The 14250-nt window shown below is 34.8% G+C and overlaps 1 protein-coding gene across 25 annotated transcripts in view; it reads left to right on the forward strand.

Moving 5' to 3' along the window:
• Window positions 1-6414: 6414 nt before the first annotated feature.
• Window positions 6415-14250, forward strand: part of fam135a (family with sequence similarity 135 member A) — a 45837-nt gene continuing 38001 nt past the window's right edge. For 9 of the 25 annotated variants that reach the window (XR_015505306.1, XM_087278276.1, XM_087278278.1 and 6 more), the window contains exons 1-3: window positions 6415-6714; window positions 7202-7256; window positions 12781-12907. Coding sequence is in view for 16 of the 25 variants with exons in the window: in XM_087278276.1 (XP_087134402.1) it covers window positions 12831-12907 (77 nt within the window). In the remaining 9 variants the exon portion in view is untranslated. 25 annotated transcript variants of the gene reach the window in all.

The following is a 14250-nucleotide window of genomic DNA, read 5'->3' on the forward strand; positions in this document are numbered from 1 at the left end:
CACCTGTACCGCATGTCTTTAGACTTGTGGGGGAAACCAGAGCACCCGGAGGAATCCCAAGCGTACACGAGGAGAACATGCAAACTCCATACAGAAATGCAGAGGCTTGAACCAGCGACCTTCTTGCTGTGAGGCAAAAGTGCTACCCTCTGTGCCACCGCGTCGTCCACTTCTCATTCATACAATCAATTTCTTTACAGTTTTTAACAATGGCTATGACACTTTTTTCAATACATTTTACAAGTTTGCTAAACTCTTAACGCAGCAACACACCTAAAATACACAATTGGCAAAACAGTTAATTTTATGCTCAAAATCACACATTATAAACTAAACCTCTAAACTACTTTTCAAAATACTATAATAAACGAACACACTACACCATGTCTAACAAAACACTGCAATCATGTTTCAAAATGAAATTATTGTTCAAAACACTAACACATGTTCTCTTCCAACATAAACATTCAGTCAATCAGAACACACTGACAATAAAAACACTATCATCAGCTGACATTACAGAAACTCCATTAGTTTATGTGTCAGCTCTGCCCTTATATTTGAAGTCTCGTTACAGTTTTGTTTTGTTGGGTTAAGTAAATGCATGCATTTTCTTTCGTTTACGGCAAAAATTCTATACAAAACGAAGAAAAAAAATTGCTTTATAAAATTTACAGTTTATGTAAAAAAAAAATACAGACACAGAATTTCTGCAGTACAGACTTTTTTTGCAGAAGAACATCACTGCAAACAGAAAAAGCACCACAATTATAATAAAATAACAAAGTAATCTTCTATTCTGCTCGGTCTTTTGCCACATGTTCTCATCCACATTATACTTGATATCTTCTGTGGCCCGGCACGGTTACTGTGGCCCTTTGGCCTATTATGTTGTTCCTACGGCGACATCCCCAGCCTTGTCAACATTGAAAATTTCATGTGGTACTTGATTGGCCTCTAACTTCATGACTCTCTGAAAGTAATTAGACACAGTGTATGCAAATGCTGTACTGTATATGTACTATATGTACTAATGAACTCCAGGTTTAAAGAGTAGTTTACTGCAAAACACACTGTGTATAGTACAGTAATGACTGTATTGCATAATCTTACATGGACGTATTGGTGACAGAGTTCTTTGATGCGCTCACTGTTCCTTTCAAAAACCTCAAGAGTCCTCTATTAGAACATATAATCATGTGATTGGAAAAACCAAAACAAGACATGAGTGTGCTTTCTAGATGGGAATCAGCTGTCATATATATATATATATATATATATATATATATATATATATATATATATATATATATATATATATATATATATATATATATATATATATATATATATAACCGCAATATGCTGTTTCTCATTGGCAATTGAATAAAATACAGGGAATAAACTTGTGTTTCAATTCACAATTAGAACAGCTGTTCACTTTGACTTTATCCTATATAATTTCTGTTTAGAACATGGTGTTATCTGTTCTGACATACTGTGTTACAGCATTTGTAAATTTGACTGTAAAATTACATTGTTTTGTTCTTGGTTGTGCTTGTGTGTAAAAGAAGTTAAAGCATTTTAAATTTGTGTTAACTGGATGCATTTTGTGTCAAAACAACAAGAAATGTGTTAATTGTATAGCCCACGAAGACGGATGTTGTGCTAACTGTGTTAAGAGTTTAGGAAACTTGTTAAATGTATTGATAAAAGTGTCATAGCAATTGTAAAAAACTGTAAATTTGTGTTAACTGGATGCATTTTCTGTCAAAACAACAAGAAATGTGTTAATTGTATAGCCCACGAAGACGGATGTTGTGCTAACTGTGTTAAGAGTTTAGGAAACTTGTTAAATGTATTGATAAAAGTGTCATAGCAATTGTAAAAAACTGTAAAACAACAGTTCCCCGGGTAACAGTGTAAATACACTGTCACAGAGTCAAATACACTGTCAAATGAGATGAGGAAAACCTCCTCTGTTGATCCAATCTTTCAAAATGTAGTATAAAAATGTTTAAAACACCAAATCTGATTGGCTGTTTGTATTATACACTCACCGGCCACTTTTTTAGGTACACCTTACTAGTACCGAATTGGACCCCCTTTTGCCTTCAGAACTGTCTTAATCCTTCAAGGCATAGATTCAACAAGGTACTGAAAACATTCCTCAGAGATTTTGGTCCATATTGACAATAACATCAAGCAGGTGCTGCAGATTTGTCGACTGCACATCAATGATGTGAATTTCCCATTCCAACACATGCCAAAGGTGCTCTATTGGATTGAGATCTGGTGACGGTGGAGGCCATTTGAGTACAGTGAACTTCATTTTCAAGAAACCAGGCTGAGATGATACGCACTTTATAAGATGCCTCATTCATGATGACTGGAAGTAGCCATTAGAAGATGGGTATACTGTGGTCATAAAGAGATGGACATTAACAGCAACCTCAGAGATGCTGTTCTGCATACCTTGGTTGTAACGAGTGGTCATTTGAGTTACAGATGCCTTTCTATCAGCTCCAGTCCGGCCATTCTCCTCTGACCTCTGGCATCAGCAAGGCATTTGCACCCGCAGAACAGCTGTTCACTGGATATTTTCGCTTTTTCAGATCATTCTCTGTAAACGCTAGAGATGGCTGTGTGTGAAAATCCCAGTAAATCTGAAGTTTCTGAAATACTCAGACCAGCCCGTCTGACACCAATAACCATGCCACATTTAAAGTCTCTTAAATCACCTTTGTTTCCCATTCTGATGCTCGGTTTGAACTGTATCAGATCATCTTGACCATGTCTACACCTAAATGCATTAAGTTGGTGCCATGCGTGTGGATAATTAGAAATTTACATTAACAAGCAGTTGGGCAGGTGTACCTAATAAAGTGGCCGGTACTGTAAATGCTGGGTTCTACACAATTCCTTTATGTTGTCCCAAACAAAAATTAAGAATTGTGTTGTTCCAACTCACTTTAAATAAGTAGTTTGAACAAGAAGCTTATTTAAACCATTAATGAGTTATTTTTATTTGGTAAAACAAAAAAAGAATCATCTGAGACACTGACAATGAAAACAGCAAACACTCGTTAAATAATGCATACATAATTGATGATTTGCAAAATAAGAGACCTGTGCAATAATTTATGACCTCAAAAATTAAATATTGATTTTGCACTGGGATCCCTATTATGCCCTGGCATCCAAAGAACATCTTTTTACAAAATGCATAACTGATGCAAGTGTGCAACCTCCCCTTTAATGACCTTAAACAATTCAACATATTAAGTTAAACAATAAATATCCTGACAGTAATAAACACTTGATCCTCATTAGTGCTTCATTATTCCAGTCAGATGACAGAATTCATCATATCAGTCGTATTACCTAAACCTTTACATTCATAAAGTATGATCAGGACTCTGTGTGCTGTTCCAGGAATTCGTAATAAAACTTGACAGCCTTGAATATGCATATAAAAATGTCCATATTGCAGAAAGAGAGTCATATGGCAGCACATATGGCGTACCCACAGGCTCCTTCAAGAACTTATGACTTCTTTTTTTGTGCAACTATTATGGTGTACAGAAGCATTCACTTCCTTTTTTGCATAAGTAAAATCAGACTAAATTTCTAAATGCGCAAAAGACAACTCAAGATTTTCTTGCTCATAATATATATTTTCCTGTTCTTCAACCAACTGCCAGGTTATCCTAATAAGTTTATTCATCTTTCAATTCAATCTTTGCACTGCTAGATGAATTAGCTGTTTGACAATAGATGCTTAAGTAGAACGATAAGTTAAAACCAGATAAACCAGTTAGCGATTAGTCATTTGAATATCACAGCAAAGAACCTGCTGTGAAAATTCATCACCAGTTAAGTCTTGCAGTAACGCAATAATCACTACATATATATATTTTAGAATTTAAGCATATAAACAGGTCCGTACAGAAAGTTGAGGTTGGCAGCATTGTGTATTACTGGGGTGGCCAACCCTGTTCCTGGAGAGCCACCTTCCTGCAGATTTCAGTTGCTACCCATAACAAACACACCTGAACCAATTAATTAGGACCGATTAGGACCTGAACACCACATGATAATTACAGGCAGGTGTGTTTGATATGGGTTGCAACTGAAATCTGCAGGAAGGTGTCTCTACAGCAGGGGTCACCAAACTTGTTCCTGGAGGGCCGGTGTCCAGCAGATTTTAGCTCCAACTCTAATCAAACACACCTGAATGAGCTAATCAAGCTCTTAATAGGTATTCTTGAAACACCCAGGCAGGTGTGTTGAGGCAAGTTGGAGCTAAACCCTGCAGGGACACCGGCCCTCCAGGACCGAGATTGGTGACCCCTGCTCTACAGGAACAGGGTTGGCCACCCCTGGTGTATTAAGTAAAACAAATAATGATAATAAAAGGAAAAAAATAATTAACATAGAGATAAAAGGGGAAATATATTAGGCTGGTGGGTGGCACATTCTTCAAACTTGTGGTTTTATGTCAAGAAAGAGTTGCTTATGCTATATCAGCACTCATCTGGAAGGTACAGACTAAATGTGCAAGATGGGCAACCATTCATTCTACAGTAACCGCTTAAAGTTTCAGATTTACAATTTTTCTCAGTCGTTTTGGTGCATTTCTCAAAACACTATTTGCATTTGCTCAACAGTTAATGCATTTCTCAGAACTATTTGTCATTTGTGCACATCTTAGAAGCAGTTTCTCATTCCTTCCAACAAATTGCAAATGCTTTTGGACATGCATCAATTGCTTTCATACAACTCTCGGCTGTTTTATAACATTATCATTAGCTTATGTCATGTCAGTCAAAATTAACAAAACTTGTGAATGCTGAATAGTCATTCCATATAAAGCTAATAGTCCTCATTTCATTACTTGAGTCATTACATACTAAAATGTTGAACTAGTTGTCAAAATCTGTCAAGCATTTTTTATAAAATAATGTAATCGTTTTTTTTCCTGGAAATATCAATTTCATGAATGATTTACAGACCTATTTGTGCTGTAGGTTCAGTTCCGATATGTACTGCAATATTGTTCACAGTTGTGCACAGCTTTACCCACAGGAAGTTTATGTTTGTTGTAATTAAGGGTGTATGTGTTCCTTTGCACAATGCTGTGAATAAATTAGAATTGTAAAGAGCAAACGCAGTAAAAATGTGAAATATACATAGTCAATGTCTTGTACTCGGATACCTCACTAAATGCAGTGATGTCTAAATTTACTGTAGTTTTCAAATGGCTGTGCAAATAGTATCTAGTGTTGTCTCATCAAAATTTGACCTTTTTTTTGCATTGAAAAAAAATGTACAAAGTAAACTGTCATAATGAAAATATGACAACATGATCTTGTTCATAAACAATGGTGTCAGGACTTTTCATCTTCATGACACTGACATTTGCATTGACATCAATACATTTTGAGCAAGTGACACACTTTTGCAGGTTATCAATTAGGTTTTGCAGTTTGTACTATTATTATTATAGTATTGTTTTGAGAAATGCATTACCTGTTGAGCAAATGTAAATAGTGTTGTGAGAAATGCACCAAAGCCACTGAGAAAAACTGTAAAGTAAAGAAGTAAAGATTTGATAACGGAAGTAAGGATTAGATGATAGGATGTTTGATAAATGTTGATCTGGTTTGGCACAAAAAGTAGCATGCAATTAAAATTAAGATGACATAATGTGATACAATTGTTATATTACATGTTAGTCTTTAATTATACACTCACATGGCACTTTATTCGGTACACTTATTAAAGCAATAATTTTATATATATATATATATATATATATATATATATATATATATATATATATATATATATATATATATATATATATATATATATATATATAATATTATATATAAAATATTATGTATTAATTTTGCTATATTGATTTAGGCTAATCTACTAAGGCATAACAATAGATGTATGCGATTAAATGAAGATGACATAGATGTTATATAAATGTTATAATTACATTTTATTGTTTAATTTAATTATTGTTTTGGCCATTTTATTAGGTACACCAGTTTACGGTGAATTGAAGCAACCGGAGATGGCTTGCTAGTAATGACTATAGCTTAACTAGTCTTAACTAGTCTGGTCAGCTGAAAACCAACCATAAAATCCACCTGGCCAGCCTAGTAGAACAGAAGGAAACCAATAAACATTTTTTGCTAAATATGAGATTAAAATCCTGTGTTGCTGCGTTTGCAAACATTCTGTCATAATTTTAATTTTCATGTATAATATTAATTTTTTAAAATCAAAATAGAGGTAAATCGTTATAATAAATAATAATAAATAATTGAGTGAATAATATCTTCAATAAATAATAAGGGCAGCAGGATTTATATATTAACGCCTTTGATAGTGACCGGTGTTGTACCGGCTTGTGTGAGTGTGAGCGCCTCCCTTAAACTCAGTCTTACAACACAGAGAAGACAAGTTTGGACAATATTTACGATCTACGACTCTCACCGCTCACATTATGGAGATGTGATTTATTTTTTCATCAAGTCCGACCGACCTGGAGTTTTACCTCTGCTTGAAAGACAGGGCTTTGGCGGATTTTCAACGGCATGCGGAGGAATTAGGCAGCCGGGCGATCAGAGCGTCGTGGCGGCATTGCTCTGAAATCCAGCCCGTGGTTTGAGGCCTATATTCCCGAAGCGGATACATGTACGTTGTTTTTATGTACCCAAAAGCTTTATATTTCATCAACCGATATTTGTTTTGTAGCGTTTTACGTCTTGTGATAGGTAACATATCTGTTAAGCTACGCAAATAGTGTTATGTTTGTGACGGCGGGTCATTTGACAAGCAAAACAGGCTAACGTTAACGCTGGAGCAAACAGGACGCGATTCAAATACAAGATACATGAATTAGAAACGATAAGCTAATAATAAGAAACAAAATCTTTTAACATACTAGTCTATGCTGTTAAATAACGTTGATCGTGCAGTAATGTGATCTTCAGAAAATAATGCTGCGATGATGTTTATAGTTGAATTATCAAACGTTAATCAGGTGCTTATGTGCATGTTTGTTTTAGAGAACTTTATTTTACATTTTAGTGAAATATAGTGAGTTGGGTTTATATCTTTTTACAGTCTGTGGTTTATATTTGATTTAACGTTTTATGTGTACACATGTCTTTTTACATAGGATTGTGTTGATCAGTTGACATGAGGAGAGAAGATACTGGACCGAGTCAGGACGGGTAGGTAATTTACAGTAACTTTAACGTACAGTTCTCATATATATATATATATATATATATATATATATATATATATATATATATATATATATATATATATATATATATATAATGTATGTATATATTGTGATTGTGTGTGTGGTAACTTACTATGTATTTATATTGTACAGTTCTCCAAAAATAAAATGTACTAAATTTAGCTGCCTTGTATAGTAGAACATTTAAGAATATTTATGAGTGTGGTATTTCTGATTTATGAAATGCAAGTCAATAGCTGCGTTTGAGGTAAAGTTGGTTTTATATTTGCGCATTCTGACTTTCTCTGCAAAAATAGAATTTCGTAAAAGTATTCTTTGCAAATTCCTAGTAGTGAAATAATATTAGCAACGAACAGCTATCAAAGCACAACATTGTTCACCATCAATTAAATAGAGTTAATGTTGGTTTGGAGTCATATTTACATGTAATTTCAGTCTAAATATTCGAAGTACCATGGTAAACAATATAGGGAGGGTGTCACAAGTTGTCAAAAAATGAATGTGCGAATATTAAACCAACTTTCTTAGCCTCATGTGGCTGCTGGCACATTAAGAGTTATTAAAGAGAGCTAAATAAAATGAAACCTATTTCTATACTCAACATAGTGAGGTCGTATGAACCATGGAAAACCTGGAAAAGTCATGGAATTTTGGCATAGCAATTTCCAGGCCTGGATAAGTTTTGGAAAAACAGAAAAACCCACAAGGTCATGGAAACTACATTTACATTGTCATTTAGCAGACATTGTTGCATTGTAAAACGATATGTTTTATTACATTTTTTTTTTTTTTTTTTACAAAAGTTGATCTTCTGAGTTGTAAATAAGTTGTGTTGTATTTCATTCTAAATTTTGTCCATTTGAGCCACATTTTGAGGTTGAAACGCAATCCTTATACTGGCTCATACTAGGCAAGTCTTGAAATATTTATATAATAATGTAAAGCGGTTTCTCCATGGAGGAAATGAATAGGATCTTTGCTTTAGATCTTGACTTTGGTGCATCTCTGAATCTGCAAGTCAGTGAGCAAAAGAGAGCAGATAACATTCGAGGATATGATACATATGCCAAGGGCAACACTGATCACTTTATTTTCACAAGCACAGCTCAGAGAAGGAAAGTAGCAGCCTTTACATAAATAAGGCCTGTTTTTGTTTGTATCTGTAAATGATCCGTTAGCTATCAAAGATGCAATTTATACTTAAACATAAATTAAACTAAAGCATAAATCATTTGCAAATAAAGCACCTTTTCCATCCAATGAGTCAAGAGAACAAAAGCATAATTTCCTTATAAACTGGTGCCAAATATTAAAACCAGAAACGGAATTTGTTGTGATAGAAGAAGGCACCATGAGCCTTTTTTTCTCATGTAATAAATTACTTACCCCTCAGAACACGAAACATTAAACACATGATAGCTTTTGAAGAGGAGTGGAGTTTTTAGGAGTGGAGTGGAGTCGGTCTAATGATAATAATAATACTGAACCACTTTGATCACAGACTTTGGCTAAGGAACATTAACAATGGGAGTCTAAAAGTGTTAGATTAATACCGACCCCAGATTATTAAAGGGACTAAGCCGAAAAGGAAAATGAATGGATACACACACACACACATATTTATAGAAAATAAATATCAAGATTGCATTTTTGCCGTATCGCCCAGCCCTAATTGGTGGTCTACTAAATTGTTTGAGGGAAGTTCATAGGAATTAGCCACTAAATCAAAAAGTTACGAATTGCCATGAGATCATGTTGCAAAGTCACATGAAAATTTGCATACACAATAAAACATTTGATGACAAAAAGTCAAGACAACAGAGTTTATTATTTTGCCTTAACTTAATACTTGAATCAATTTTCAACTAATTTGTTTAGGTTATACATTCATTCATTCATTTTCTTTTCATCTTAGTCCCTTTATTAATCTGGGGTCGCCACAGCGGAATGAACCACCAACTTATCTAGCACATGTTTTACGCAACAGATGCCCTTCAAGCTGCAACCCATCCCTGGGAAACATTCATACAAACCCATTCACATTCATACACTACGGACAATTTAGCTTACCCAGTTCACCTGTACCACATGTCTTTGGACTGTGGAGGAAACTTACGCAAACGCAGGCAGAACATGCAAACTCCACACAAAAACACCAACTGAGCCGAGGCTCGAACCAGAGACCTTCTTTCTGTGAGGCGACAGCACTATCTACTGCGCCACTGCGTCAGCTTAAGTTATACAAAGTCCAACTTAATATTTTATTCAGTTTGATTTATGTAAATTGAGATGAATTAAAAAGTTAATTTGATTCAGTTTAGAAAATGTAAGGCAGCAAGAATTTTTTACAGTGTTCTGGAAATTCGTGAGTAAAAGTTTTTCCATTGTAGTTTATGCACATTTTTCTTTATGCAAAGTTTATCCTATTTAGTCATGCATTTATAAATTTTTTAAATCCTAATTTTCAAAATACCTGCACATCTTGGCATTTCCATCAAGCATTTTATTAATTTAACATTGCAAAACGTCCATAAAAATAGATGAATGGAAACACAGCTATTGACTCAGTGGGGCCAGACTCTTGTGCTCTTATCATGTTTGAGAGGAAAATCTCACTGGGGTTGATCTGATTTGACTTTGCGGTTTGCATTTGATAGGCGACTGCAGTTTGCCTTTTATTTAAGGCAACTAATCTGTATTAATAAAGCTAAAGCCCCTGATAATGCCACAAAGCACATGAAATCCACCGGAGACCCCGCAGGCCAGTCTAGCCTGCGTTAGCGCAGAGGTATTTTGCATCGAATCATCTAAAAGCATGCTGGACTTGTCAGGATCTTGCATCACACCTCAGTACTGTAACTGCGACTTGCAAATAAGGGTGAATCATTCTGAAAGCCTGTGGGGTGTGTGAAAGCCTTCTGTGGTAATGCAGAACAAGCACAGGCAGTGCTTAAAGATATTAAGGTGAAGAGCAATGAGAATACACGGTCTTGTATGTTAATTCATGCGTGCTTTTCGACGTGAATGCCGTTGCTCTATTTGTGGAGTTTAAATGTCAGGAGGTAGTCAGACTTGTCTCTTGAACTTGGGTCAGAGTTGCGTAGCGAGGTGGGAGGTTTTTTGTTTTGCATTTGAAAGTGCATGAGGTTTGTTTTGTCACTTTTAGGCATGGACCGGTATAAGATTCTGATGGTAAGGTAACCTTGGATAAAAATATCACGGTTTCACAGTATTTTGATCACTGCTCTAAAATATATTCTTTTTAAATGTCTGGAAAAAAACTAAAACCTTTTCCCCCTTTAAACACAATACAGTTTATTTTGAGAAACGGACGGTATAGCAGAAAATGTAGACAGTTTTAAAACCTTTATTTTTTTCAAAGCACGTTATACCTTGAAAACAGTTATCGTCTCATGCCTAGCCACTTTTATTTTTATTTTATCCAATTGTATTGTGCTTTTTCAAACCACTTTAAGATTAATGTTTTTAATCTTAAGTTGTTTATATTTTATATGCGTGTTTTACATTAAAGTTGATTGTATCCTTTATTCCTCACCCGAGCTTCCTCACCTGTTTCAAACACGTAATTTTTTTTGTGTGCATAACTTTACTACAGTTAAAAGAATTGAGGCAGTGAGACATTTAAAAAAAAAGTTAATTAATTGAAAATGTATTATGCAGAGACATTGAATATACCAAAGTATATTTCTAACCATCTAAATATGCTGAAATTGTATCCTACTGAGTAGCACAATTGATTTCAACATTAATGATAATAATTAGAAACATCATTTGTTTTCTTGAGCACCATATTAGGATTTTTCTGAAGGCTCCATGACATAGGTTTCTATGATGGACCTATGGCATAACAAATGACATAAAATATATGCATGTGCAGGGCTCAACAATAAGGACTGCCCGGTGGCCCAGGGCCAGCGTGAGAGACGCTTGGGACAGTAGACAGGATAATTACTGGCCCGATTGGGACAGTGCTGCCACTGCAACATTTAATTGGTCTGCGACTATTTGTCAATTGCGTGCATTTTAAGTTTAGTCTTCAAATACTGCCTTCTCTGTGATGTCGTTAACACCATATTGCTTTTTGGTTCCTCTGGTCTGATTTGATGTTTTGAGCATGCTATTTTTTTCCGTAACCTGGTAAAAGTCAGTACAGCGAAGAAACAGCAACATGGCAGCAACATCAAATTATAAGGCTAAAACAAAATGTCTGTTTCTAACGTCTTGGAAGCAGACATTTACGTGTGAACAATGCGACAAACAAATAAATAAATAAAAAAAACTGATAAAAAAAATGAAAAAAGTGATGTTTTGCACGGTTTGCCATCAGTTTGACAAGTCAGCCACCTTTTGTTAAATAATTTCGAACCACTATAAAATACCTCCACATTTTACCCTGCTCTTTTTGTTTGGAAAACACTTTTATTAACATGTTTTTAAGTATTGAAATTCTAGATTATTTAAAATATGTGGCAAAAAATAGCTATTAACTTCCCTTTTTTTTTTTTTGGTGGGGCCAGTGAAAATTTGGTAGGGCAAGTAAAAATCATAACCACTGGCCCGATTGGACCAGTATAAAAAATCCTTAGCGTTAAACCCTGATGTGTGTAGAAAACAATTTGTTACATAGATATGAGCAGTTCCATGCAAATGTCAACCTTGCCATGAAAAATAATTAACTTTTCACCAAAACATGGAACCCGTTTCTGGGTTTTTTTGTGTAAGCAAGTATTTTATAGTACTTTTAAAAACATTTCCTCATCACTGTGAAAATATTAAATAAAATAAAACCAACCATTTTCTTTTTTATAGAGAGCCAACTTATATCCTTTTGATTAGCATTATTTTTTTGGGGGGGGGTTGTGCAGTTTAATTCACAGAATTTCTACGAAGTATGGTGTGTACTGTAAACTCGCAGACTTTTTTGTCACATCCATAACGCATGTTTATTTTCCTCATTGAAAGTACAAAATATGTTTACAGATTGATACTTTTCTGGTCCCTTAATTCTGTGGTCAGTTGTTCTGGAAAATAAAAACAAAAGTTTCAATATAATGTTAACAAATACTTTCCACGTGAATTTCTGTTGGTCTTTGTCAAATATTTGTTCTTTTTATAATATTTCCCTAATGATGTTTAACGCAGCAAGGACATTTTCAACGCATGTCTGATAATAGTTTTTACCTATTTGTTTTATTTTGGCAAGAATAAAAGCAGTTTTAAAAGTTTTTAAAACCCATTTTAAGATCAAAATTATTAGCCCCTTTAAGCTATATATTTTTTTCGATAGTCTAAAGAACAAACCATTGTGATAAAATAACTTGCCTAATTACCCTAATCTGCCTAGTTAACCTAAGTTTTAATGCATTTTTTTAATGTAATTCGGTGTAAAAACACGTTTTAATTTTTTGTCTTTCCACAAGGTATGACGACGCATCTGATCAGTTTGTTTATCTGTTTTTCCTTAGTTTTGCTGCAGATCGTTTGAGTCCGGCCCTCCTCCAGCCCTGAATCCAGCATGACGGAGGTCCAGGCCACAGTGGAGTTCTCTGTGGAGCTCCACAAATTCTACAATGTGGATCTCTTCCAAAGAGGGTAGGAACAGGCTCTAACACCCTTCTGATCCACTAAAGATCTTATCCCTGTGAAAGTGTCACTGCACGTTGGGTTGCACAAACATTAAATATTTGGAGGTTGATCTTGGTTGGAAGCCATAACTATAACAACAAAACAATAATGATTTACTGCATTGTAGAATGGTTTATGAGTGCGACAATGCTTTATCAGCTGCCTGCATCTCATTAAGGTGGATCTTTCTCTTTAGAAAAAAAAGGTTTGTCTAGTGTATATAGACAGATGGTGGTCAATGACGGCATGTGTTTGTATTAAGATGATGTTTACCTTGGAAGGAAGTGAAGGAAGGGACAAGGGCTGTGCATATCATTGTGTCCTAACTACATGCGACACTGCAGCATGCATTTAAAGGTATATTTTTCATGTTTTTGTACTGACCATGCTTGTCAAATTTCTGTTTTAGAAAAGGTTTCTATTTCTACGACATTATGGTTGAACAACAGTATAAACTGCTATGAGAATGATCACCTCAGATGCTGGTTACGTTGTTTTTTTTAATGTGTAATGCTATCAATGTGTGTATGAATACCGTTTTATGTGACATTTATAGCAGCAGATTGACTAAGATCTTTAAGGTCCCATAAAATGAAAATCAAGTTTTTTAGATGTTAGTATCAGTGTAGTTAGTTTTCAAGATATCAATAAGCTAGTTTGCTCCAAAACAGTGACAAAATCCACGTTTGTAAGATATAAAACTGATATTAACATGTAAAGCTTGTACTTTGTCACTTCTGTCTAAATGGATCAACGGTTTTATTCACGTCACCTCATACTTCATTTTCTCATCAAATTGCGACTAATCAAATTCTCTTTTGAATCTGACATACCCCGCCCACTTCAAGACGCTTCATTTGATAGGTTTGAGCTCAACTGCTTTTACTGGCAGAGCGACGATAAAACACAATGATATTGGTTGTTTTTTAAAAAGGGGAGGGGCTACATTAGGGCTGTGCGATTCATTGGAATTGAATCACAATAGCAATTTGAAACATTGCAATTAGTTTATCGCAAGAAGCTGTGATAAAAAATATAAATATATGGATTATTTAATTCCCTTCCCAAATGTGTGACTGCCGTCTGAGTGTGAAAGTTTTGCTAGCTAATTGAGTGAGCATGCTTTCGTTCTGACCAATAAGAATTGCATATCTGAACTATGTGGAACTTCCACAATAAAAAAAAAAGAAAACCAACAGGAAAGAGCTGACAAATGGGATAATGGCGTATGCTGCTTAAGAAGCATTGATAGACGAATTAATATCATAGAAAAACAGCATTGGTAAAATAGGAATATTTTGGTTTTACAG

This window comes from Danio rerio, chromosome 13 (assembly GCF_052040795.2).
Source record: "Danio rerio strain M-AB ecotype USA chromosome 13, GRCz13ab, whole genome shotgun sequence".
NCBI classification, from domain to species: Eukaryota; Metazoa; Chordata; class Actinopteri; order Cypriniformes; family Danionidae; genus Danio; species Danio rerio.